Below are 25,443 nucleotides of genomic sequence, written 5' to 3' on the forward strand. Positions count from 1 at the left end.
CAAAATATTTGCAGTAAGATCTTTCCTAAGTAAACAAAATGACAATACCGAGTTATGAAGAATCGACGGAAAACATTAAACAAATGAGGTCAAGACCTGTAATAAAACACATGAGTCCTACATAACTAGATTCATAACTATTCAAAAAAATTCTAGACAAAAGATTAACAATAACACCTTCCCTAAGTAAACATAATGACAATAGAGAGTTATGAAGAATACATAGAAAAATATAAAAAACGAAAGTGCAGATTTGTCGTCATGATGACCGGTCGCACAAAGATTCATATCTTTGATTATGGGGGAGTTCGTGGTTGTCGTCGCCCTTAGGGTCCGACCATTTCATCATTGGTTGCTCCGCCCATGGATGTGCCACCCACCACTAGACGAGCATGCTAGAGAGGAACCTCGTGCGTCTGATGCGGGCCAGATCCACCCTTATCCGCAGGATTGGTCTTTGACCTTTGTTGCTGGGCCACCTCCTACTCGGTGATATCAAATTGGATGAAGAGGAGAGGAGGATGTAGAGTCGCTTTGTAGCAGTGCGTCCTTATATAATATCACTAGAACTAAAAAAATATTACGGTTGCTGGTGTATTACCTTAAAAGCCATTGAATATAGAATTCACACAAGCTTTAACCGAAGACAAATGAGACTTGGATAAGCCCGGTAGGTGAAGTAATGGGGCAACTTTAAATGATGAGCCAAATAGTTTTAAATAGCGTCTAACCAGGATAACCACCATAGGTGTTTTTCGATCAAATCTATGTATGCTGATTATATGAATGTGTATATTGTTTTTCTTAAAAAATACTTTTGGCGTATTAAGTTACCTTTAAAAATTAGGATCTTTATGTGGTTCATTTACAAGAAGGTGTTGTTAACTAAGGATAATTTCGCAAGGAGACGTTATACTAAATATGTATTTTATGCTTCACATGAAACAATTGACCATCTTTTTGGTACTTACCCATTTTCCCATCTTGTCTAGGGAGTTGTGCTTTTCACATATAATATACATCCTTTTGTTTGCGAATTGGCTAAACAGAGTTGGGAAGAAAACAAAGGCTCGAATTCGTGTGGGATTTTGTTATTTAAGTTGATAAATTTAGAATTGTCAAAAGTTGTGGTTTTTAGCAGAGTTGTCAAACCGAACTTTTCATAGGTTAGTAGTCATAAGGCTACTTTGTCGATTTACATATGGTCTTACCTCCTTACTATGGAGCAACGTGTAAGTGCAATCAACTAATGATGACGATTGTACGATCTATTTTCTATTAAGACGGTTTGTTGCATTATAAACGCATACGAGATGCATAGGAGCTTTTTTGCGTTTGTTGTTTAGATGATAAATGAGTTAGGCTGGTGCCAACGCGGGCGTTACCGCCCGCCGCCGGGCGAGAGAGGGGCGGGAGTGGGGCGGGACGGGAGCGCGGGGCGCTGCGGCTGGCGCCGGGCGGTACCGCCCGCTGCCGCCCGGCTCCCGCCCGCGTTGGGGGCGACAGCGAGGCGAGAGGCGGGGCGGCGCGGTGGCGAGCCGGGGCGAGAGTGGGGCGGGCGATAGTGCGGGCGAGAGAGGGCGAGAGAGGGGCGAGAGAGGGGCGAGAGAGGGCGAGAGAGGGGCGAGAGAGGGGCGGTAGTGGCTGAGGTGGCGCGATCTGATTCGTCCACCTCAGCTAGCCGTTGGGGTAGCCGTTGGTACTTCAAAAAACCCTAAAATTTCAGCCCCCCTCTATACTCGACGCTCCTACTCGAGGCGTACTCTTGGGTTGATCATGCGTGCATGTGTCATTCTGCACAACATGATCATCGACGATGAGCGTGGTACAAATTTGGAGCACACCTATGAGACCGTTGAGTCCAATGTCGGCCCTGCAATACACCACCATGCACCACCAAACCTAGCTGCCAGGATTCAGATTGACACCGATATGAGGGCCTCACCGGTGTATACACAGCTCCAGCAAGATTTGATAGAGCATGTGTGGGCTCATAATGCCTAGATTATGTAATTTTTTCAAATTTTTATGTAATTTTTTCAAATTTTTATGTATTTTTTTTTATGATGTAATCGGTAACAATTTTAGTTCAATAAAATAATTTCCTTGCATTATTTTTAATATTGTAATCTGAAAAAGAAATGCTAATGTCGAGGAGAGGGAAAAGCTGATGTGGAGGAGAGAGAAGTGAGAGCTCTCACTATAGCCCATACATTGGCAAGGTGGGGTGAGAGTGGGGTGAGAGTGAGGGAAAAAGCTGACGTGGCGGGTGAGAGTGAGGCTATGCATTGGCACCAGCCTTATGTTGCCACTTTGTGGTCCGTGGCATGTAAAGTTTTGGTACTTAAAAATATCTTTCATTATTTCTTGCACTAAATCTGGGTTAATTTAAAAGGGTGTACGTCACTTTTGATGCAGATGGGCTGGGCCGAGCTCCCATTTCGATTTTTTTAAAAGGTTGATCAAAATAAACCCCGCGCGCGGTATGGGCCGGCCTGGTCGGCCCAGTTCGCTTCTTTTTTCTGTTTTCTCTTTTTTATTTCTTTTTTCATTTCTTTCCTTTTTCTTTTTTATTTTTGGTTTCTTTTTGGTTTCTTTTTCTTTTTTCTTTTTTTCTTTTCTGTTTATTTTTATTTTTGTTCAAATTTGAAAATAGTTTAAATTTTCAAATTTGAAAATAGTTCAAAATTTTAAAAAAAAAATTAAAATCGTTCAAATTTGAAAACCGTTCATATACAAAAATGTTCAAATTTAAAAAGCGTTCAAATTTAAAATCCGTTCAAATTAAAAAAATGTTCAAACTAAAAAAGCGTTCAAATTTGAAATCCATTCAAATACAAAAAGTATTCAAATTATAAAAGCGTTCAAATTTGAAATCCGTTCAAATATATAAAGCGTTCAAATTTGAAAAAATATTCAAATTCGAAAATTGTTCATAACTAAAAATGTTAATTTTTGGAAAAAATAAAATTTACAAATTTTAAAAAATGTTCAAATTTAAATTATGTCCATATCCGAAAATATTCAAATTTCGAAAAAATGAAATAAAAATCTGAATATTTTTAAAATTTCGGAAATTTCGAATCTGAATAGATTTTGAAATTTTATTCTCCGAATTTTTTATTTTAAAGTGAGATATTGAAAAAGAAAATTATTAACAGAAAAAAAACACCAAAAAAAGAAAACAACTTACCTCCTCTTAATGGGCCGCGGCCCAACCAACCGACCTGGTCGGTGGGGTGTGCGGTGCCCCGTACAGGCCGACCAGGTCGGTGTACAGCATCCCCAGCTTTCCGGACAGAGATTTGGTGCACATGGGCAGCAGTGATCTCGTTTTTTAAAAAAATTAAAAATAATAGTTTTGAGTTGTAAAAAATTCTGGAAAAAAATCCACACATAGTCAATGATGTATCCCACAAACGGGCAAAAAATCAATTTCAAATACTTAATATTTTGAGCTACACAAAAATAACAAAATTGTAGATCTGAGTAGTCATTTTCAAATCTCCAAAACATAGCAGAATTTGTCATTTTTGTCCAGGTCAAAATAAAAAGAATTTTGGATTGGGATTTTCCATGATTGTGGGATGTATCATTGGTAATCTACAGAATTATTTTCATAATTTTTTATAACTTGTAAAAACATTTTTTAATTTTTTTAACTGAGCGAGAGCACTGGAGCCCGTGTGCTAAAAGCACTTTTCGCAGCTTTCCTCCCTTCTCGCAGCAAAGAAAAAGAGAAGTAAATCACAGCAAAAGACAGACACACTCTGTCTTGTCTCACTCACACTCGCACACACACTAGAGAGAGAGGCGGGGCGAGCTGCATCCCCGGCTGCGAAAACAAATCGACTGCTCGCTTCCGATTTCCGAATCACGACTCAGGCGCAGCTCAGGTATTTGCCCTTCGTTTGCCCATAAATCACGCGAGTCGCTGCCTGCCCGCTGCTACTCCAAGATTTGATTTGCTTCCTTTTCTTTACTTTGACGCGACCTATGTCTGCATCTGTGTCGTCTCCCAGGAGAAATCTGGTACAGGCCAGTACTAGTAGGTAGGACCATGGATGCGGAGGAGGAAGCGTCGGCGAGCATGGCGGAGGAAGACGAGGAAGAGGAGGACGCCGGCAGCGTGGCTCTCGGCCCCCAGGTTCCCCTCAAGGACCACCTCCAGCTCCTCAAGGCATGGTTCACTCCACTCCCCCGTCTTCCCTTCTTGCTCGGTTGCTCATCACCTCACGGATCTGTACATACATACATACGCAGGAGGGGGAGGACGACAGCCTGAGGAGATGGAAGGAGCAGCTCCTCGGAGACGTCGACACCACCAAGCTCGGAGGTACTGCTACTACGACATGACAGCCTCAGGAGATGAGAATGAGATGCTTGAACTGTCTGTCTGATCGACTGTTCCCTTGCAATGTTCAGAGAGTGCAGAACCGGAGGTGACCGTCCTGAACCTGACCATCTTGGCGCCGGGGAGGCCGGACCTGCTCCTGCCGATCCCGTTCACCAACGACAGCAGCAGGGCCTTCACGCTCAAGGACGGCAGTCCCTACAGCTTCCGCTTCTCCTTCACCGTAGCCAACAACATCGTGTCCGGCCTCAAGTACTCGCACACCGTCTGGAAGGCCGGCGTAAGAGGTGACGACTCGCTACGCACTGTCTGTCTGTCTGTCAGTGAATGGTTCTTAAGCAAGGAGTGGTGCCGACAGTATGCTAAATGTTCCAGTTCCACTGGCTCACTCACTGAGTTCATTGGATAGTATGTAATCACCCATTGAGATGATGATGATGACCATGATAGTCATTGTTCACATGTTGTCTGTAAATAAATAACTTGAATCCTTCTGTTTTGTAGTGGAGAATCAGAAGGTGATGCTCGGGACCTTCGGCCCTCGGCAGGAGCTGTACACCTACGACGCCGAGGAAGACACCACCCCGAGCGGCATCTTTGCGAGGGGATCTTATTCTGCTAAACTCAAGGTAAATTATAGCTCGAGAGTTGTTCCGGCGAATCTATCTTATACCGACCGATGTGCGTGTAATTTCCTGAACTTTTTGTTGCAGTTCGTGGACGATGACGGGAAGGTGTACTTGGACATGAGGTACGGCTTTGAGATCAGGAAGGACTGGGGAGGAGTAGTCTAATTAACAAGAGTCGGTAGTAGGGAGATGTCGCTGCTTTAGTCTGCTAGGTACATGTATGACTGGATGGCGATCATTTGAAGTGATCTTGATGGCCTTGAGTGAACTGAATCTGCAGCCCCTTTGGCCTTTTGAATGGTCACTTGCTTCTCTCTGAATTTGCATGTTGACAATTAACTGGCACGTGTTAGCAGCATGACTGATACTGATTTGTTGCTGCACTCTAGTCTGCCCGATTGTTTCAGACATACTTGCAAGGTTATCGGCTACTTGTTTCTTAATGTTCTCTTCCATAGAGGCGCCGCATTGCAATTTTTATGTTCTTTGTTCTCTTCCTCATGCTCAGCCATCTCACTCTTTATGCGATAAAACACCTAACAAGAGGTCTTTGCCTGGAGTCAGTGGTTTATTTGCTATTATATTGTCGATACTATGTTTAGATTTGGAGCGCAATTTTCTACTGCATTGGCCTCCATCAAACCTTCACTTTATTAAATCTTATTGGACGACAATTGTCATGCACCCAAGCCTTCCTCACAAGGCTATTGCCCATCACCACCCGTGTTGCATGGAAGATCAGGAGAAAAACGCTCGAGTCTATTTGGCTCATGCCCTCTCTCATTCTTCTGGACATCATATTGGCTTCTGTCGACGATGTGTAGGCCATGACAAAAGAATATTACATCGCATGCATCTCATACAATCACATTGTTCAAATTTGATATACCACATCACATTACCTGCAAACACGAGTTAGAAGCCTCTATCATTCTTTCTATCATATGTGGATCTATGGCTCCATTGCAAACCATTTGGTACGTTCGTGGCCATTTAGCACGGTTCTCTGGTTGTTCTTTAACCGTTGGAATGTGTGGAATACGAGACTCGTAAATCTTAAAGTGTGAATTAGACTTCGCCAACACGTAACCACCCCGTGTAGACTAAATCTACAAGATATAAAGTTGCATATTTATCTTTCTCAACTAAACTGGGTGAAACCGTTATCCACAAATTGCATATATCGAGCAAAGTGGTCTGTGTTTGAAGACCATAATGTTGGCCAGACCACTAAACCCCACAATATTGCCGAGATCAAAATTGCAATGAGAGTGAAGCAAACAAAAAAAATCTGACCATAGATCTCATATACATCACTCACAACTCATGAGCAATGCATGGATTACACATATCCTCTAGTTGTACATGCGAGTCTGCGACTACACATAGTACGGGGAAGACTTAGGTAGGATCAGATCTTAGATAGGATCTATGAGATTAATTTTTTTTAAAAATAAAACATGTTCAAAAATTCTGAAAAAAAATGACAACACACATCTATGTTATATATGCAATGCCAAAAATTTGCAACTTCAAATTCTATATACACTTAGAGAGACAAAAAAGATAAATCTGGGTGTGAATAGTGTGAAATACTATTCAACCAGATCTGACACTATTCACATCAGAATTTGTCTTTTTTGTTTCTTCAAGTGTAGATTAGATTTTGAGCTGAATTTTTTTGGAGTTGTAGATACAACATATATGCATGTTGCTAATTATTTTCAGATTTTTTCGCATAGCAAAAGTATGATTTCTCTAAGTTGATCCTATGATCCTACCTAATGAGGAAATCCTATACAAGTCTCCCCCCACATAGTACCCCTATGGTAAAACTATTAGGACAGGGGCGTACCCACTTTGAGCTTCGAGGGTGCCTAGGACAGCGGGTCCAAGACCACTTTCTTGGCATTTTTCATCTATGATATAGTGTGTGAGACCTGTATCTAAGTGAGAAACTTGTGTTACTTACAAAGTGGGCACAAGGAAATTTTCTTCCGAGGTCCGCCCCTGTGTTAGGAAACGTTCTATAAAAAAACATGGTTAAATCAAGATCACTATCGAGGTGTAGGTAACAAGATGACGTTATCTATGAAGTTATCTATGCCTCCTAGCCGCGAGAGTTTTATCCTTGCGGAGATCTGCAGTATCAAGCGTTGAAGTAGACGAGCCTATGAGGTATCCACGCTTTCCGGCTAGTGTCATTATGTCGGCGTGTGATCCATCACCACAACGAAGCAGAAAACAAACTTGATGTATATAAAATCCTTTGGAGTCGCCCTCTAGATTAGATATAGAACGAGAGGAGAAGTTCCATCAACGGTTCCACGCACACGCAAGAGAGAAGCGGCGCCTAGGTTTGAGGCCGGTGGTGCCGCCAAGGAGGGGTATGGACTGCATCTTGGGATAAGGCCTGGGGGTGCCTGAGCCCCTCCTTTTATAGGTGTCCATGCCTAATGGGTCGGCCAAGCCAAGAAGGGAAGAGTCCCTCAACAATTCATCCAATGGGGCAATGAGTCCTCCGGGAACTCCAACTCCCTCCCCCAATCCGAATTGCCCAAGGGGGGAACACACCTTTCCTCCAAAGAAACATGGGCGGCTATACACGAGGTCTTCTAGACCCTTATTAGATATTATAGAACCTTCTGGATGTGTTTGAACTTTCTGCAACCATCTAGAATCTTCCGGTACCATCCTATACCTTCCATAACAATCCAAACACGAACACGATCATCCATGGATCCTCTAGGAACTTCTGAGATCATCCAAACACTTTCAGACCCCTCTTATCTCATTCTCCATTTAATTAGTTGCATTCCTAAATGTCACTAAACCGTTAAGTGTGGGACCCTAGATGTATGACCATATGTCCATATGTGAACATGCCTAGACCACTTTCCGGTCAATAATTGATATCGGGATATGTATACCTATAACAACTCCCACATATCGACGTAGATCTTTATCGAGCAAACCATTTGTGTTTCACGTGAACACTATTGTTTTGCTTGGGATGCTTTATACATCCCGAGGCAAAACTATTATGGTATCCTTGTTACCCGACATGTACTCTTTCTCGGATCCATATTCATGATATCCCCGTGAATAACACCTTAGTCACACATGTACAAGCGACGATGGACATATTAAATACACAGTGGGTGGGCTGAGAGTGCATCTCATGAATGTGTTCCCTCCGCTAACAAGTCCTCACCATATTGGTTTCCTATGTTTATGTATTCTACTCCAATGGTGCAAACAAAGGATTTCGCATAAGTAATGTATTTTTTGAGTGACACTAGTGATTCGAAGAGAACATAGTGAGGGCAACACACGGGTGCTTCAAGGAGGCTGATCAAACACTTCTATCTTCCGATAGATGGCTAGTGCTACCATTTGAAAAAAAATGTATCTGCTAATAGAAGGAGCCCAACCGTGTCCAGCACACATCTCAAAGCAAAGCCCATCCCTTAGATTTCCCGGTGAAGAACGTAAGCTAACGAGCCATCGCACATGGTTCAGGTACGAGACATTTTACTCGACACACGTAAACAATTCTTTTCTGTAGCACATACTGTTTAAATAACACTATAATTTTTTTCAAGAATAAATAGAAAATTTGAGATTAAGTGAACAGTTTTGTTTGCTTGGTGATACTATATACAATCCGAGGTGAAACTATTGTATTATCTTTGTTACCCAACATGTACCCTTTCTCGTTTCCATATTCCCGATGTCCGCGTGAATAACACCTTATATTAGTCACACCTGGAAAAGCGATGATGGACATATTAAATACACAGTGGGCCGAGAGTGCATCTCATGAATGTGTTCCCTTCGCTTGACCATCGTCACGAGGCAACTCATGAAGTGTATTCCCTCCCCTAACATGTCCTCACCATATTGGATCCCTATGTTTATGTATTCCACTCCAATGGCACAAACAAAGTATTTTGCATAAGTAGTGTATTTTTCGAGTGACACTAGTGATTCGAACAGAACCTAGTGAGCGCCACACACGGGTGCTTCAAGAAGGCTGATCGGGCACTTCTATCGCTCGATAGACGGCTTGTGCTCCCATTTGAAGAAAAAAAATGTCCCGGCTAATAGAAGGAGCCCAAACGAGCATGCTCCAACACCGTGTCCAACACACATCTCAAAGCAAAGCCCATCCCTCAGATTTCCCGGTGAAGAACGTAACCTGACAAGCCATCGAACATGTTTCAGGTACGCGACATTTTACTCGACACACGTATATAATTCTTTTCTGGAGCACATACTTTTTAAAAATAATACTGTAAGTTTTTTCAATAGTAAGTAGAAAATTCAAGATTAACAGAAAAAAAAACTCCACCTATATTTGGGCCGGATCTTCAGAAGGCACCTCTATTTGACTAGGCCCAGGGCAGAAGCCGACAAGCCATTCCAGTCCACGTGTCCATCCCCTTATCCACACCGCTCCACGTATATATATAAATCCCTGCTCCAACACTTGACTGACTCCGCGTCGTCTCCATCTCCATTCGCGTCGACAGAATAAAAATCCCCAATCCCTGCACCCACCCACCGCTGCTCCCTCCCCACCCAGATCTGCCGAGCCTCGCCGCCGCCGGCGTTGGACCCGGCGATGCCTAGCACGGCGCAGGGGTTATCCACCCTGCTCCGTGACGACGCCGCCCTCATCTTCCCCTCCGCCCGCTGCTGCTCCCACCGCCTCAAGCCCTGGTCTTGGCACCCCCATACCCGCTCCTCATCCTAGCGCGCGCGCGCCGGCCGGCCGTTCCTCCTCCTCCTCTCCTCCTCCCTTCCCTCCCCCCTTCCCGCCCGCCTACGTCCTTCTATCTACCCTCTCGTAGCTGGACTTTTCTGATTCTCGTTCAGGTCACTGGTCAGTGCTCTTAGTGCAAACTTGTGTGGGATTGGATCGGCTGCTCGCGGTCGGATTGTGTTCTGTTGGATCACCGGCGCTGGGACCAGAGTATGCCACCGTTGACCCCTATCTTCCATCTCGCCAAATCTGGCCTAGACACTAAGACACACACCTAGTAATATCAGTCTGCATTTTAAAAGTACTTCGTGGTTATATCAGTCCGCATTTAAAAATGGTTACGTACTACATCAGTCTGCTTGATCGACATGGACGTATGCTAAGGATTCTTTTCGTAGGCTACCATGGAATCTGTGTAGAGGCTTATATACATAGCGTTATTTTCTCTATATTGTGTACGCTGATGATGTGGGTAATCTAATCTGAGTAGGACCAAACAAGTGAGCTGTTAGTTTTTCGCGATTCGCAGCTGGCAGTGATTTTGTGGTCCAATGGGTGCAGGAGTGCAGTGCAGCCTGTTGTTACTGGTCTACGAAGCGGGTTGCTTGATGGATGGTCGTTCCTGCGATCTTGGGGGCGTGCCAGTGGTGGCATCTGACGGTACCTCTTCCACTGACGCCCGCGGCACGGAGCGATCTGCCGTTGACGGAGCTTCCCCGCAGACGCAGAATGCGGAGGATGGCTCGTCGGAGGCTGGAATGCGCGTGGGTGTCTCCAAGTCGGCCGGGTCGGGGGTGAAGAAGGACCTCCAGAAGTGCGCGACGTTTCCATCGTTTGCCGCTGAGGTCGAACAGGAGGACTCATGCTCTGATGCGGAGGATGTTAAGGATGCCCACACTTACCAGCGCTCTGTTTCATTGCCTGTAAGTACCTTGTGTTACGCCGTTTTACTGTCATTTACCAGAAGATTGACAAGTAGTGCTCTTCAGTTCAATATAATCCATTTCTTACTCTGTATACTAGAAATGGACTTCTACTGTGTACCTTGTTATCATTTTGACCATGATTTTGAGATCTAGTTTCCGACTAGTGACTAGTACGTGGTTGTTTGAAGCTATTTTTATCATTCACTGAAATACTGAAACAACTGTTCAGTCTTCTTACATTTCATCATTGTTTAGACGGTCAAGGCTCAATGTATAGGGGCAACGGAATTTCATACTACCATTAATGGGTGTCTTGTAAATTTATTAGTACTATGCTAGTACAATAATTTGAGCTTATTAATAAACCACACATTGATATTTTGTGTGTACCATATTGCTTAATGCGTATAATGCTGTGAACTGCATGTGATACATTAGCTTGGGCTGTTCTTTGCATTATGAGGAAGAAACGCAAGCATGACACTACAAAACAAATGATGCAGTGTTAACCTGCATAAATTACCGTGCTCATTTCTTCAGTTGTAGTGTTAAGGCTACTCGGGCAACCTTCTGTCCCGGTACTCTGTAGCCATGCATGCAGCGCTATGGTTGTTGGTAATAGTCATCTTGTTTGCGGATTCACGTGAACCAACTGGCTTATTATCCGAACCATATTGACCAATTGGAACCTTATATCAAATGGGAAGTAACAAATAATTTTGTGGCTATTAATATTGCTTAATGAGGAAACTAAACAATCTCTTCCTTCTCTTGTCTCTGCAGTCACCAGTGAAGCTCATCCCTGCTATTAAAGGAAGCCGCGAAAAGAATGGGGTGCCATCACCAAGAGAGAATCGCCACATCAAATGGGCGGAGGATGTGTATGACCCCCCTGTCACATCTGTTTCTCATTCTGTGAACAACAGTTACAAGAGACAGCCCAATCCCCGTAAGAAGGACAAGAGCAAACAGAAACAGAAGCAGAAGGGCAGATCCAAGAAAAAAACCAAGAACACTAACCAGAACCCAGCTGTAATCCAGACTCCTGATGGGTAAGAATTCTATCACTCTACTGTTGTTAAGTTGCCTTGCAAGTCTATTTGACGGAATTTGCTGATTTCTGCTACTTGTGCTTGCCAGACTGGAAGACCATGGCACCTCCATTGGCAGGGAAGCTCCAGCTGATCCTGGAAAGCATGAGACCGAGGTCTTGGACTATGGCATCAGCAGCCAAGATGCCAAATGTGGAAGTAGCTTCCTGCTTGAGACTGTTGCGAAAATGCATTTCTCTACTGCCGAGGCTTCCTGAAACGCCCGCGGGAGACTCAAGGCTTTGCAGACGCATCTCCATTATGTAAATACATGGCGGCTGTACATAAATAAATCACGTATGATGTTATCACCATGTACCTCCTGTTGTGCTAGAGAACTTCTACGTCCATGATTTTGTAGCAAAGCGTGATGACTTTTGGACTAGTTTTTGTATGCAACCATTTGTCCAGCTGGACAGGAACAAAAGTATCGTCAATCTATTAATTACGTTGCAGTTTTACTGTCTTCTATGAGCTAATGAGCCCTTACTGTTTGTGGCAATATAGTTCTCAATAGTAGCTGAATTTTGGATGAAGATTTGATGCACACGAGCGCCGGTGCTCTCGGTTTTTAAAATATTTAAAAATTGTATTTTTATGTTACAAAAAATCATAAAATTATTTCATGAATACATATATGTCATGAATACTCTGCGAAGTTTCGGTAAAAATTATGGCTGTGTGTAGGAACATTTTTTGTCAGAAATTTGTCATTTTAATATAGTTTATAATACAACATATTTTCTTCCAAAAAATTACAGTACATTCAAAATATTTCTATGTATATGCAGATTTAAGCTTAATTTTTTTGGAATCTCAGAAATATGTTTTTTAAAAATCGGGAGCATTGGTGCTCATGTGCCAAAGTCACTTTTCGCTGAATTTTCTGCTATTAGTTGTTAGATGGATCGACTGAAAGGCAGTGTGCTAAATCAGCGTTAATCAGAACATTATTCTACACGCTTCACCATATCCAGACGGATGCCCAGTTAACCATGTTCCAAATCATTGTATTCTGATGGTTATGCACATGAAAATGTTCCAAATCACCAAAATGATACTTTTTCCTAAAAAAACTAAATTGTATTCCTATAACTTAGGCAGTTAAAGCACTTTTTAATATTCATTTCTACCAGCCTCGGTGAACGCAAATAAATAGATAAATCAAACCAATCCTATGGATCTTAATAGTTAGAAACCTATCTCATTCAAATTCAGTGGAGATACTTCAAGCGGAGGGCAAGGATTACTGATGGTAGTATGCCGCATTCATAATAGGATCCTATAGTCGAAAACAACTGAAGTTATCAGCTAATACAGGATTCCAAGATCCACCAAACAGGCACGCAAAACCATAGATTTGATGTTGCCCTAGATATGGCTTGGATCTTCCTTAGGTGGTACAAATGGCAACTCGATCAGGATTGCCTCATGGTAACAATAAGAACTCACGACGGGTGTCAATGAGAGCGCTAGATCCTCATCGGAGGCTCATCATACTTGGTAGTAGCAGCAGCACAACCATGCCGCTCAGTTTGCACGGCCTTGGATAACATCAAAGCCGACCTCGTCAGCATCTGTGGCCTGCAGCTCCACCTGGATGCCATCAAGCTCCCTCTTGAACCTCTCCTTGGAGCTCGCGTAGATCATCTTGCTCCTCACGCGTGCTGTATCAGGAGACCTGCATCAACAGTCAAAGCGAATCAGATACGACAATATTGCATCATAGTGGAGATCGGTGAACTGAAGAAAAGATGAAGAAAGTACTAACCATGCGACGAAGAATATCTTGCTCTTCTGGCAGTTCTCCTCGGTAACGAAGTCATAGTCGAATATGGCATATCTGCATTCATTGGCAGGGAGGCTAGCGGCGAAATCGTCGTAGTTCAGGATGGGCTCGCCGACCTTCTCCACAACAACCATCTTCTTCTTATCATCTATCTTGTAGATGATGAAGCGGTGGGTTCTCTTCGCCTTCAGCTCTAGGAACCTGAGCTTGCATTCGTCGTCCACAGCCATGCCTGATGCGGCGTTCGCCTAGAGTAAAAGTGCAAGGCAGTTAGTCATCATATTATGGCAATAGACACTTTATGGACCTGTAAACAAGTACTTCCACAAGAAATGTGGTTGAGCACAATTGATTAGGAGGAGGTGATGCCGCTGCTGCAACATGGCAACTGCAGTCAGCTGCACCTTTCTGAGAATCTGAGAGTAAGATTAGATGTAGTTAGTTGCCCTGTAACTATCATCTGAACTAAACCAATTCATTGCAGATGCCTGTCAGGATAGTGGCTGTCGAACAAGCGGAATTTTACGAAATGGACCTATTCAGTGGACCTGAACCTCAGCTGGCCGAACGTCGACACACAAGCTAATAAGGCAATTCACAGGTACACATCCAACAACGATTCTGAATTGCAGATAGAAAATGTAACACCATGACCAAGGACCATGCTGGATGTCATATAAAAACAGTGCCATGAGATGTCTCGTGCGTCTTCCCCCAACTCTCTTCCATGTAATGCACCATCGGTGGCAAGCTGTTAAGCATCGGCACTCATTTTAGGAAAGCAGGAAGAATAATTATGTCTTTTCTCGAGTTGTCAAGTGGCTATTCGCATATCACAAATCCATGAAGGATCTCATCATTGGACTTTGACAGAACACACTACAGATGGAACCAATAAACTACATGACTAGTGCAATAAACTTTGCAGGGTTGGCATCTTCCATACTCGAGGTTTCCTAATCTTGAGATAACATGTGTCAAGGACTACTCATCTATACAAATTAAAGCACCGCCATTACAAATAGAGGGACTGAAATGAGCCTGAAATGAGGGTATATGTCTCAATCCATGTAAACTTTAAGCCCGTCAGTAGATTCACAGCACAGCAGTTACTCAAAACTGAATCTAAAAAAACAAGAAGAGCCTGAAACTCTCTGGCTGTACCGGATGAATCCGACGCCAAACTGAAGGCATCTTGTCAATCGCCCGGAGCCCAGTACCCAAAGTTCATGCTAAATCGCGCGCATTTAGAAAGAGATCTTACATGTCAGGGATCGATCGAAAATCCCCAATATAACTACTACTGCTACCACAAATACTACTTCCTCCAGATAATTGGAACCGTGAGGACTGAGGTCTGAGGACGACAAAGCATACAAAAGCAACTCGAGTTTCAGCAAGAAAACTGAAAAGGAGGCACCACTCTTTAGAAATAGAAATAAACCTAGCGCTTACAGTGAATACATAGATGTGTACTGTATACAACAGCAAGAATGAAGAACTGATTAAGAACTGATTTTCGCCAAAAAAGACATATAGATATTTTTTAACAGATAGAATTGCATACCATTTCGGCCGCCTCGGGGACGACCACACGGGGAAGAGACGGATGCAGAGACTTGGATATCTCCCTCGCTTCTCTCTCTCTCTCTCTGTTGCGGCTGCTGCTTGGAGAGGGGTGTGGGGATGGGCGTGGGTGGTGGGAGGAGGGCGGTGTGGTATTTGTGTGTGGGAGTCGCGTGGAATGGACGCGCGGTTCGCGGCATATTTTCTTTTTCCTCCTCGCGCCATTTCTACTTTTCGGTGACGGGCACCGACCGCGGGCCCCATGCGCCAGAGATATTCTTTTATATTTTTATGGAAAAAAAGAGAAATTCTTCGTCTGTTGCGCTTGGTCCTCGTGCACCGCCCACTCCAGTCTCCAGCCACCCGTGTCCGTGTGCTCCCTGGCCCGTTAGGCATCTCCACCGGTCGACCCAAATCCTGATCTAAATCATTCGTTTTAGGACAGTTTAGGTGGTGTTCGACGAGGCTGGACAGAAATAGCTTAGGGCATGCTCTAGCGGCAAACAAACGGGCCAGCTCGGACATGGCAGTGGGATCCTGTTGTCATACACTCAAGACAGGACACCGAGAGATGACCGCGACTTCTCCCTCTCTTCATCCACCCAATTGCCTCTCCCGCGATGCCGAATCGCCGCCGGAAGCACGGCGCTGCCGAAGACTCCCCTCTTCCTATTCTTGATGCTTCTTCTATCGGTGGTGCGGTTATCGCCGGCGATGGGGACATCAAGAAGCTGACTTTCGCCATGACCACCATCCCGGCGTCCCTCGTCGCTGCGCCTCGTCGGCGGGCGCTCCCTTCTCCTCGAGGGCGTTCTCCCCGAGGAGGACGGCGGGGGGGATGCAAAGGTGGTGTCCCTGCTCACGGCCCCCGTCGACGAGTTGCCGCCACTCCCCAAGCGCCCGCGCATCGTCGACGAGGCTGCATCCACCCCGCCGCCACAGCCGTAGCACCAACAACGCCTTTGGGTGTAGGACCGGTCGAGCGAGTGGTGGGAGCAGCCCGGCGTACCCAGACGCGGAGTTTCAACGCGACTTTTGGATGTAGCATCTCTTGACTTCTTGACTGGAAGATTGTGCCAACATTCATGTCATCCACTCCATATTGTGCCACAAAAAATCTATAAGAAATGATATGGACAACATTTCTTATTAAGAAAGTCTTTCAGATTTTGCGAAAATTGATGGTGAAATTTTGAGTCCAGAATAGTTTAGGTTTGCCAGGTGTACATGCCCCGTGGGATCGGACTCTTAGAAACATTGTTAAATAGGCTAAATCCTATGATTTGAGTTATTTGAAACAACATACCCTAAAAGTTGTGGTTGTGAAAAATATAGAGCTAATTACACCTATGGTCCATGAACTTGTATAGCATGTGATAGTTTGTTCCTAGTACTTGCAAAACGTGAGAAAGTAGTCCAGGAACTTGCAACGGATATGAAGGTTTAGTCCTCGAAGTCAGACTGAGCCACGCTGGAGTCGGCACGCTGGAGTCCGAATCGGTGGCCAGGTGGTTTTTGTCGCGTTGGTCAATTTGCAAATAACCCCCTGGAAAGAATTCTTCCGTCATTTAATTCCTCCCGCGCGGATGGCATGGTGGTTAACTAGTTATTTCTTTTTTTTTGGAGCAAAATTATCGGCGCTGCTGTTTTTCGTCGTCGCGCACGCGCTGCTCCTCCCGCCGCTGCAGCCGATGGACGCGCCAGAGATTCGGGAGAGGCTCTGGAAGGATGATTCCGCCACCCTACGGTACGTCTCGCCGTCCTCGATCTCGTCTTCTCCCTCTGGTTCTCACATCACAATTTTTTTATTTCACCAAAAACATGTACATTGATACAAAAATGGCTCACAAAAAGCCCCTGATGAACGCATAAACACAGTACAAGATCAACAACAAGCTACAACTGTCGACATTATAAACTCTCTCCTATCTCTATTTCTAAGATCTTGCTGGTGTGCCCTCTGCATTTCTTTCTTCCTAGATTTTCTTCTCTTTATCTCATTTTCCATTTCATTAATCTTTTGCACTAGCTATTTATTTTCTTCCTCAATGTCTCTGGAATTTCTGCTTCTAATCACACCATCATTCTCCAATTGATCCATTCTTTTCTACGAATTTGAAAAAATAAATTTGGTTCAAAATTGTGCACATAATTTTGGTTCAAGAAGAATTTAGGAACAGTGGAGGCACAAAAGGGGAAACAATCGGAGACGACGAAGAAGCTTATACCTTTGTCGGCGTGGCAGCACCTCTCGTCGCCGTGGGGTAGTAGACGACCGACGTCTCCTTCCATTCCTCCTCTGCCCATCTGCTTCCGCCACCGCCGCCATTGAGCTCACGGGGCAGCTCCTGTCCGCGGGGCACCTCCCTCGATCCTCTCCGCGGGGCACCTCCCTCGCTCCTCTCGTAGGGCACCCGCCGCTGCTCTCTTGCCGACCAGCTGCGCCGCTCCTCTCTCGCCGCCCACCGCTCTTATCTCAGCTCAGCTCAGCTCTCCTCTACTGACTAGGGTTGGAGATTCGTGCAGTCGACGCGCGATCGAGGATACCTGTCACGATCCAACGGGCAGTTCAGACAGGCTCGAAACAGAGAAAACGAAAAAAGCAGGGGGTTATTAGCAAAAACAACACAGGCCAGCGCGTCCAAACTGTCAGCGTGGATGGCAAGTGGCTTCTGATTGGCGAGGACCATTCTTGAACCCGAATTGCAAGTTGTTGGACTAGGTTATCACCTTTTGCAAGTAGTAGGACCAAACTATCACATGCTATACAAGTTCCTGGACATGAAGTGTAATTAGCTCAATTTTTTTTTCAGTTGTACTACCTACGAAAATATATTTGAGTAGTAGTTTTGTGAAATATTACCCCAATAAGGCAATAAGTGTGGTCGTATATCAAATTTATTATGGAAATGCTGAACCTACGGACGGATACACCTGGGCATTTCTCGGGCTGGGCCAGGCCCGAAAAACCCGAACGTGAATTCCCAAGCCCGAGCCCGGCCCAGCCTGACCTTTGGGCTTACAAATCGGGCCCGAACCCAGCCCGAACAGAGAAAATCCCGGCCCGGCCCGACGTTCATGCTCCAAAATGAGGCCCAAACCCAGCCCGACATGCAAGCCCGACCCGACCCGGCCCGGGATTTTCAGGCCGGGTCGGGCCGGGCCGTCCGGGCTGGGCTGCCCATGCCCAGCTGTAGACGGAAGGTGTGACCAAGATGGGTCCCACCCAATATTCAGGCAAAGTGCGAGAAATGCTGGGCGACTCCCCCCACCGACCACCGACCGCCGACCGCCACCGCCACCGCGTACAAGCAATTTCCGATCAGCACGGCGATGTCCCGCTTCCGCCGCTCCTCCTCTCATGATTTCCAGCCTCAGCCACCGCCCCTCCTCCTCCTCCTCCTCCTCCCCCTCCTCGCCAGTGTCCGGAATCGCCTCCCGCACTCCTACACCATGCCGATGTCCCGCCCTCGTCTCCTCCGTCCCAGCTCCACCTCCACCTCCACCTTCCCGCCCTCACTCTCCTGCTACCCCGACGCTGCCCTAGACGCAGCCACGCAGTACGGACGCGCCGGGATGCTCAGGTCAGAACACGCACATCCACTGTTCGACGAAATGCTTCGCACTCCGCAGCCTGTCCTGATCCCCGAGCGCTCCCTGAACTTGCTGCGCTCGGCCGTACTCCTGCCTAACAAGACTGCAGAAGTGAACCCTCTCTCAGTCTGCACCTACTGCATCCTCATGGACTGCTGCTGCTGCCACGGCGCGCGGCTTGCCTTTTTCGGCCTCTTCCTCAGGACAGGCGTGAAGACGCAGCAGATCATCACCAACGCCTTCCTCAAATGACTGTGCTGTGCAAATGGACAGATGTGGCAGTCAACATTTTCTGCTTCATAGGATGTCGGAATGGGAACCGTGAGCTGCGAGCATGCCCACCACCAGTAGGTCTTGCTGTGGAGAAGGTAACCTCTCTTACTTCTCCTGAATCGCCATGTTGATTCCATTTACTTAGGGAAATTATTAGTTGTTAGTTTTAAGTCATTCTACCTGGGGCAAGACTGCTGTAAATAGATTAGTTGTTACTGGCGAGTGGCGACCCACTGATTCTTAGTTGTGATCCTAAACCTGAAGACTTTGAACATTTATGTGAATATATTCATACTCTTTAGCTGTCTTTTCTGGATGTTAATATCCATACTCCCTACCTGTCATTTCTCCATGTGAACTGAATAGACATAACACACAAAAAATTTAACAGCTAGGAATCAGGACACTGTCATTTCTGCATGTGAACTGAACTGAAGCTGTGAGAGATGCAGACACCACCTAGCTTCACTTCACATGCAGAAATGATGCTATTTGAGTGTGTGCAGTACCAATTGTGTGAGTACTTCTTCTTTGAATTTGCCATGGGTTATAACATTTGCTAATGTTACTCTCAGTTAAAATCTACCTAATAATTTCCGTTTTTTTTTCTCAATTTGTTTAAACTAACTTGCCCTCCGATGTCTACTTTTTATTTTTTTCTCGAATACATGCCGGCCAGCTCTCTGTCGCTAGGCATCATCAGGAGGTCTCGAGTGCAAGGGCAGCTGACGCAACGCCTTTGCACCAGCAAGCAACCAAAGTTTAGCCTCCTCAAGGATTGAGAGCACAAGGTCTCGACGGTTTGGGGTAGCTTCTCCGAAAACAACATCATTACGAGCTTTCCAACGTCTCCATAGAGTCAGGATGATAATTGATGTTGCTCCTTTTTGAAATGCAGGTTGAGCATTGGAGGCCGCAGTTTCAAACCAGGAGGTGAAATCGTCATGAGCCCTTGGCATGCAGCCTTGCAGATTTAGCTGTCCAAGGATGTCGTGCCAAATCTGCTGCGCAAAGGAGCATTGTGTGAGCAGATGGGCAATAGTTTCAGACTCCTGGTCGCAAAAGGCACATGTATCATCGCATTCCGCGCTTAGCAGATCAAGGGTGACAAGCCAGATGAAGATTTTGCATTTGAGAGGCGCCCAACATTTCCAAATTGGAATATGAAATGGTGACCTTGTTGTTCCTTCGAAAAGAGCAGTGTAAGCAGACTTGGACGTGTATTCGCCTGAAGGGGATAGGCTCCAGGTTATCTCATCGTCAGAATTGGGGTCGAGCTGCTGTGCATCAACAATTTCAGCAAGGTGCAGGAATTGGTTTATCCCAGCAATAGAGAGAGTGCCTGATATGTCACGGATCCAGTTGTTCCCAAGGAGAGCAGGTGCGACCATTCTCTGTTTGATGGCACTGGGGCTCACAGCTGCGAAGACATCAGGCGTGAGCTCAGCAATGCTCTGACCCTCAGGTGCTATAAGAATCGTGCCATCTGGGTTCAGCAATGGAAGATGGGGGGTAGGAATTGCTTTAGGGACGAGATGCTTCTTGAGTTGACTCACATGAAAGGTGTGATGCAGAAGACACCTATCTGGAGCATTGTCTTGAAAGATGTGTTGCCCACTTTGGCCAGCACTCGAAAAGGGCCATAATATTTGGAATAGAGTTTTAGACACTTGTGAATGCTCAGAGAGGTGTGTCTGTATGGCTGCAACTTTAAATAAACCATGTCGCCCACATCCAACTGCCTTTCCTTCCTATGCTTGTCAGCTTGCAACTTCATTCGTTCTTGAGCCTTTAACAAATTCTCCTTGATCTGCTGAGCTATGTCTGTTTTAGTAGCATTAGGGATCAATGTTGGAGAGTGGTCCTCAACAGGCAACAATGATTCAGCAATCTGGGGTGGAGGGCGACCATACAGAGCCTGGAATGGAGTCACTCTTAAGGAAGTGTGAAAAGATGTGTTGTACCACCATTCTGCAAGAGCAAGCCAGTCGCGCCATTTCTTTGGCTGCAAGAATGCCATATTTCTGAGATAATTCTCAAGACATTGGTTGACTCTCTCTGTTTGACCATCTGTCTGTGGGTGATAGGAAGTACTGAAGTGTAATTTGACACCTAGAGTTTTGAATAAATCTTGCCAAAGTTTGCTCGTCAAGATTCTGTGTCTGTTTTGAATAAATCCAGAGATGTTCTTGCAGAGTCAAAGTACATTTCAATGGTTTGGATCCAACCATCCACATCTTCACCAGAAAATTCAGGAATATTCATCCTTGCTGGTTTTACTGCTGGAGTGCCCTGTCTCATATCAAGTTGCTGCTGAGGGGACCTCTTTGTCTGCTATTAATCATATTTCCTTCTCCATTTGCCTCTGGCTGTGGTCGGTTATTGACAACTGCGCCCTGTAGTTTTGTTACAACTGGCTGTCTGAGTACTGGATCATGAACAAGGGTGGTAACTTGACCAGCATTTGGGTGTCGGTATGGTATTTTTGGTGTGCCATCCAAGTTGAGCTCTTGGCCCTGCACATCCTTGAGCTTGCAAGTACCCACTGTTTTGTTCAGCTGCAAAATGTTAGTGATGGAAGCCGCAGACTTTTCTCCTTGGTGTTCTGGAGTATCTGGTGTGTGTCCTGACTATTCTGCTGCATCAGCCTTTTTAGCAGCGAATAGCTTCTCGAAGTTTGCCTGGATGCTGACAAAGTTATTTTGAATGCTGATGAAATTGTTCTGAACTGAGTTACTGAATTCCAAGAATTCCTGTTTATCCTCATCTCTGTAACGCTGCAAGAGTTGCACATCCAGTTGCAGGGACTCTAGCTGGAGCATGCCCGTGTCACCTGAAGCTGTCCCTTCTGCCATGGCCTAGCTGGCAGATCAACCCAGCAAGGAGAAAGGGATTCTTGCGAGTTACCTGAGGGGTGGAGAAGATTCGACCGCCTTCGCGCCACCAGAAGTACACGGATCAGGGTGGGAAGGAAGGTTTCTTCCTTCGCGAAGTGTTTGTCAGCAACCTCTACCAACAGCCCGATCTGTACCCGAGCAAGTACCGCCACCTCCAACTGCTCCGCTGATGATAGAGCACCACACCGCTGCCGAGATCCGCAGCAAAAAACGAGGGATTTAAGGAGAGATCCCCACCCTGCCTTGCACGAGATCTAGATCGCCGCCGAGAACCCTATGGCTCCTGATACCAAATTGACATGCCTGGAACTAATGAGTGGCTAAATCAACGAATTTAGGCATGATCATCAGTACTCTCCTTATATTGCTGGAAATTATGAGGGATTCAAGAGTACAGAGAGTAAGGGGCCAGACCACGAACAGTGGTGGCTGGGTATAAACCCTAATACAATCTAGATGATTTTTGGGGTCTCCTGGAAGAGGGATTAAAAGGGAAAGAAATTACTAAGCGACAAGAACCAGAGTGGTTGAAAAGATAAGCACAGATGTAAAGTAGGAGTTCATCAGCTGTTGTGGCGGGAAGCTTGGATAGCCGCTGGATGTTTGATCGACGGCTGAGAGTGCTTCCTGCATGTGAACAGTTAACTGAATCTGCTACACTCCGTCAGTTACAGCTTCAGGGCATGACACCACTCTATTAAGGATGTTACACTCTATCAGAGTGTCGTCGCTACCTGGGGGCCTGCAGGTCATCGTCAGCCAGGAGAGGACCTCACGCCAGGTTGCTGTGCGAAGGGGCAGTCAATGGTGAGGTGCTGCATCATCTCCGGGAGCTGATCACACAGTAGGCACCGGGGATGGTGTTGCAGGCCACATCTTGCCAGCCGGTTGGCAGTCCAGCAATGGTCCATGGAACATGTCAAGCTAGCAGGACTGGGCAGTGTATATGCCGTCCGCGGTCCATTTCCAGATCAAGCAGTCTTGGTATTCATGTCTGGAAAGGAAGCTTGCAGATTTAGTCACTGTTTTCGGATTTAGTATTGCTAGACCAGTTAATAATTCCTTAGTTATCTTCTGCACACTCGTAAGGCTAATAAGGATTTTTTTTCCCATCATGTAGCTATCAACTTGATATCAATATTGACAAATCAGCAGAAGTCAGTCCATCAGAAGGTCTTGGTGGAACCAAAGGATCCTCTGAGGTACCCTGCATTCCGTGTCTGTTTCTTGAGGGTAAAACTCGCTGTTTGGGTTGTTCTACAGGCAACTAATTAATGCTATGCGACAACTCTGGCTAGCAGATGCTTGTTGGATTCTAACTACTGTAGTTAACATTCTCTCAGCTCTCATTGGTATTACCTGGCTAAGTTAAGATGGAAAAAAATGTGATGCCATTGTCACTAGCATTATATCTCATTCTGTACCTGGCACTAGGTGTTCTGTACCTAATGAATATGAACACATAAGCAGCTTAAGCCATTATATCATAATAATATTTTATAGCTGATTTTCTTGTGGTGAAAAGTGTCATAGGACAGGTGTCAAGTGAAGTACTTACTATATTGTTGCTGTGCAGTACAGTATCTAGATAGAATGATTAGGAATAGAGAAGGTTCGTTAGCTTGTATATTTCTGTTCCTCTCTCTCTCTTCATTTTTTTTTATCTTTAACGCCACCATTAGAAATTGCAGTCGTGGAGTTGACTTTAAGTTTTGATTAAAGATTTAGGACATAGATTCAGCATATGACCCTGATGCATCTGACGAAGGGGGCGATGATGGTGATGGGCTCTCTGTAAGGTACTCATGCACTAATGTTATGTGCTGCTTTAGTTTTTAGGAACTCTAAGATGAATATAAAATTTGTGTGGGCCCTATTTCTTGTTGTCATAACTGGTAAAACAGTATCTTGTATTGTTTTCGTTAGGGCTATGGTCCTTCTGTACTGTTTGTAGATCTTAGGATATCTTTATATTCATGGACGATTGGTAAAACAACCTACAGTTGCGTTAGAGTTGAATCAGTGTGTCATCTGGATATCTTTTCTTGCGTGGAGCAAAAGGAGCTTTGCAAATATACAATCTTTGCAAAAGAAACAAGGGAAAGGAGTAGAACTATTACAAAATTAAGTTTGACAAACTGGTGTTCCTACACATAAATGTCTGTTTCCTTCGCCTTCTTTATATGTTTCGATCGTAAGGCTTGTAATTTGTAACCTTGATACACTCCCTTCGTTTCTGAATACCTTGTGGCCCTTTGTTTCATTATACAGTTGTAACCCTTGATATACTCCCTCCTTGTCTTGATATTTCACTATTCTGATCTTTTTTTTTTGTCTTAATCCTTGACACTTTTAAATATTGAGATGAACTACTGCCTTTAATAAACCATGTCCTGAGAACAAGTAGGTTCATGTTACTTTCTTATGATCAAGTGTCCGGTGCAGATCACTGTGGAGTTGTGCATGCACAGGGAGCTGGACAAGGTGTATGATAGAGGAGGCTCCTGGCCTTGACGCAGAACCAAGATCCTTGTCTGCTATTTTAATTTCCAGGTATGTAGGTAGCGGGTATTTTTTTTTTTCATGAAACCATATGGTACATTTGATGCATGTGTGCAAAGGTTCAGGTAGCATTTTGTTTTTTTTATCACTTGCTTCTCCAGAAATCTTTGGATTCACACTCGGTGATGCTTCCATGTATTTCCTGTGAATCTAAATAGTCTCATACCTATCTTTTACATTGATGAATACCCACTGTCAAAATCCTGCGCCCGCCCCTGGGTACATGCACCGATGATCAGCTTTTCTGTAATTGGTCACTGCTGTTTATTTTGATTCACAGGAAAATTGCTTGCGGCATTGGTCATTGCTGTTTATTTTGATTCACAAGCGCTGAAGGTATGTACTGTATTTTTTTCCTCGTTGTACGCTGATGTTTCTGTAGAAGATAGTATTAGTCCATACTGAACAGAGCAATCTCTGCATCCTGTCGGAAGAAATCTTTGTTTTATGTTTGATTTTAATTGCTGGCGCTCGTGTATGGCACGAGGAGATCGGGAAGTAGCGCGGCGCATGGCTGCTGCACTGGGAGGTGGACACCGGCGCGTGCGGTGGGCGCTCTACTTGGAGCAAGCAAGCTGATGCTAGTTAGTGGGGAGTGTGGGGTTTGAGGTCCTGGAATACGGAGATGGGTTACCATGTATTGGCATTTTACCCTAGCGCTGTGTGTGTGGGGTATTCTGTCAACGTGTGTAAACGGCCGTTTTAAGGATCCAGTGCGACATGCACTGTTTGGGCAAAAAAATCCAGCGCGACACGCGCTGTAGGGCATACACTTAAATTACATCGTATTTCCTTTTTTTTTATTTTTCAGAAATTTAAAATTTTGTTTTCTTTCTTCTAAAGGATTTTTTTTTGCCTCTTTTATGCAACAATTTTTTTCTTCTATAGTAGAAATAAAAAAAACTAGCAATTATATATGCTTATTTTCGTTGAGTTTTTTTTCATAAATACGCCTAGTAATTCGCTTTGATTGACCACATAAATTGAAATCCAT

General features: G+C 44.9%; 3 protein-coding genes across 3 annotated transcripts; 2 read left to right on the plus strand and 1 right to left on the minus strand.

Annotated features, from left to right (window-relative positions):
* Positions 1–4,044: 4,044 nt before the first annotated feature.
* LOC124650092 (rho GDP-dissociation inhibitor 1-like) lies at positions 4,045–5,313 on the plus strand. The gene is made up of 5 exons (XM_047189653.1): positions 4,045–4,180; positions 4,264–4,336; positions 4,426–4,641; positions 4,859–4,983; positions 5,068–5,313. The coding sequence occupies exons 1-5, from the start codon at positions 4,061–4,063 to the stop codon at positions 5,146–5,148; spliced, it is 615 nt and encodes a 204-aa protein (XP_047045609.1). The 5' UTR covers positions 4,045–4,060; the 3' UTR covers positions 5,149–5,313.
* A 5,011-nt stretch (positions 5,314–10,324) lies between these two features.
* LOC124707959 lies at positions 10,325–12,209 on the plus strand. The gene is made up of 3 exons (XM_047239652.1): positions 10,325–10,674; positions 11,461–11,729; positions 11,818–12,209. The coding sequence occupies exons 1-3, from the start codon at positions 10,360–10,362 to the stop codon at positions 11,984–11,986; spliced, it is 753 nt and encodes a 250-aa protein (XP_047095608.1). The 5' UTR covers positions 10,325–10,359; the 3' UTR covers positions 11,987–12,209.
* A 747-nt stretch (positions 12,210–12,956) lies between these two features.
* LOC124708199 (actin-depolymerizing factor 7) lies at positions 12,957–15,241 on the minus strand. Its single transcript, XM_047239884.1, has 3 exons — positions 15,125–15,241; positions 13,540–13,805; positions 12,957–13,449 (listed from the first exon to the last, which is right to left on the minus strand). The coding sequence occupies exons 1-3, from the start codon at positions 15,125–15,127 to the stop codon at positions 13,299–13,301; spliced, it is 420 nt and encodes a 139-aa protein (XP_047095840.1). The 5' UTR covers positions 15,128–15,241; the 3' UTR covers positions 12,957–13,298.
* Between the last annotated feature and the right edge of the window lie 10,202 nt (positions 15,242–25,443).

The sequence above is a fragment of the Lolium rigidum genome, chromosome 4, assembly GCF_022539505.1.
Source record: "Lolium rigidum isolate FL_2022 chromosome 4, APGP_CSIRO_Lrig_0.1, whole genome shotgun sequence".
Lineage (NCBI taxonomy): Eukaryota > Viridiplantae > Streptophyta > Magnoliopsida > Poales > Poaceae > Lolium > Lolium rigidum.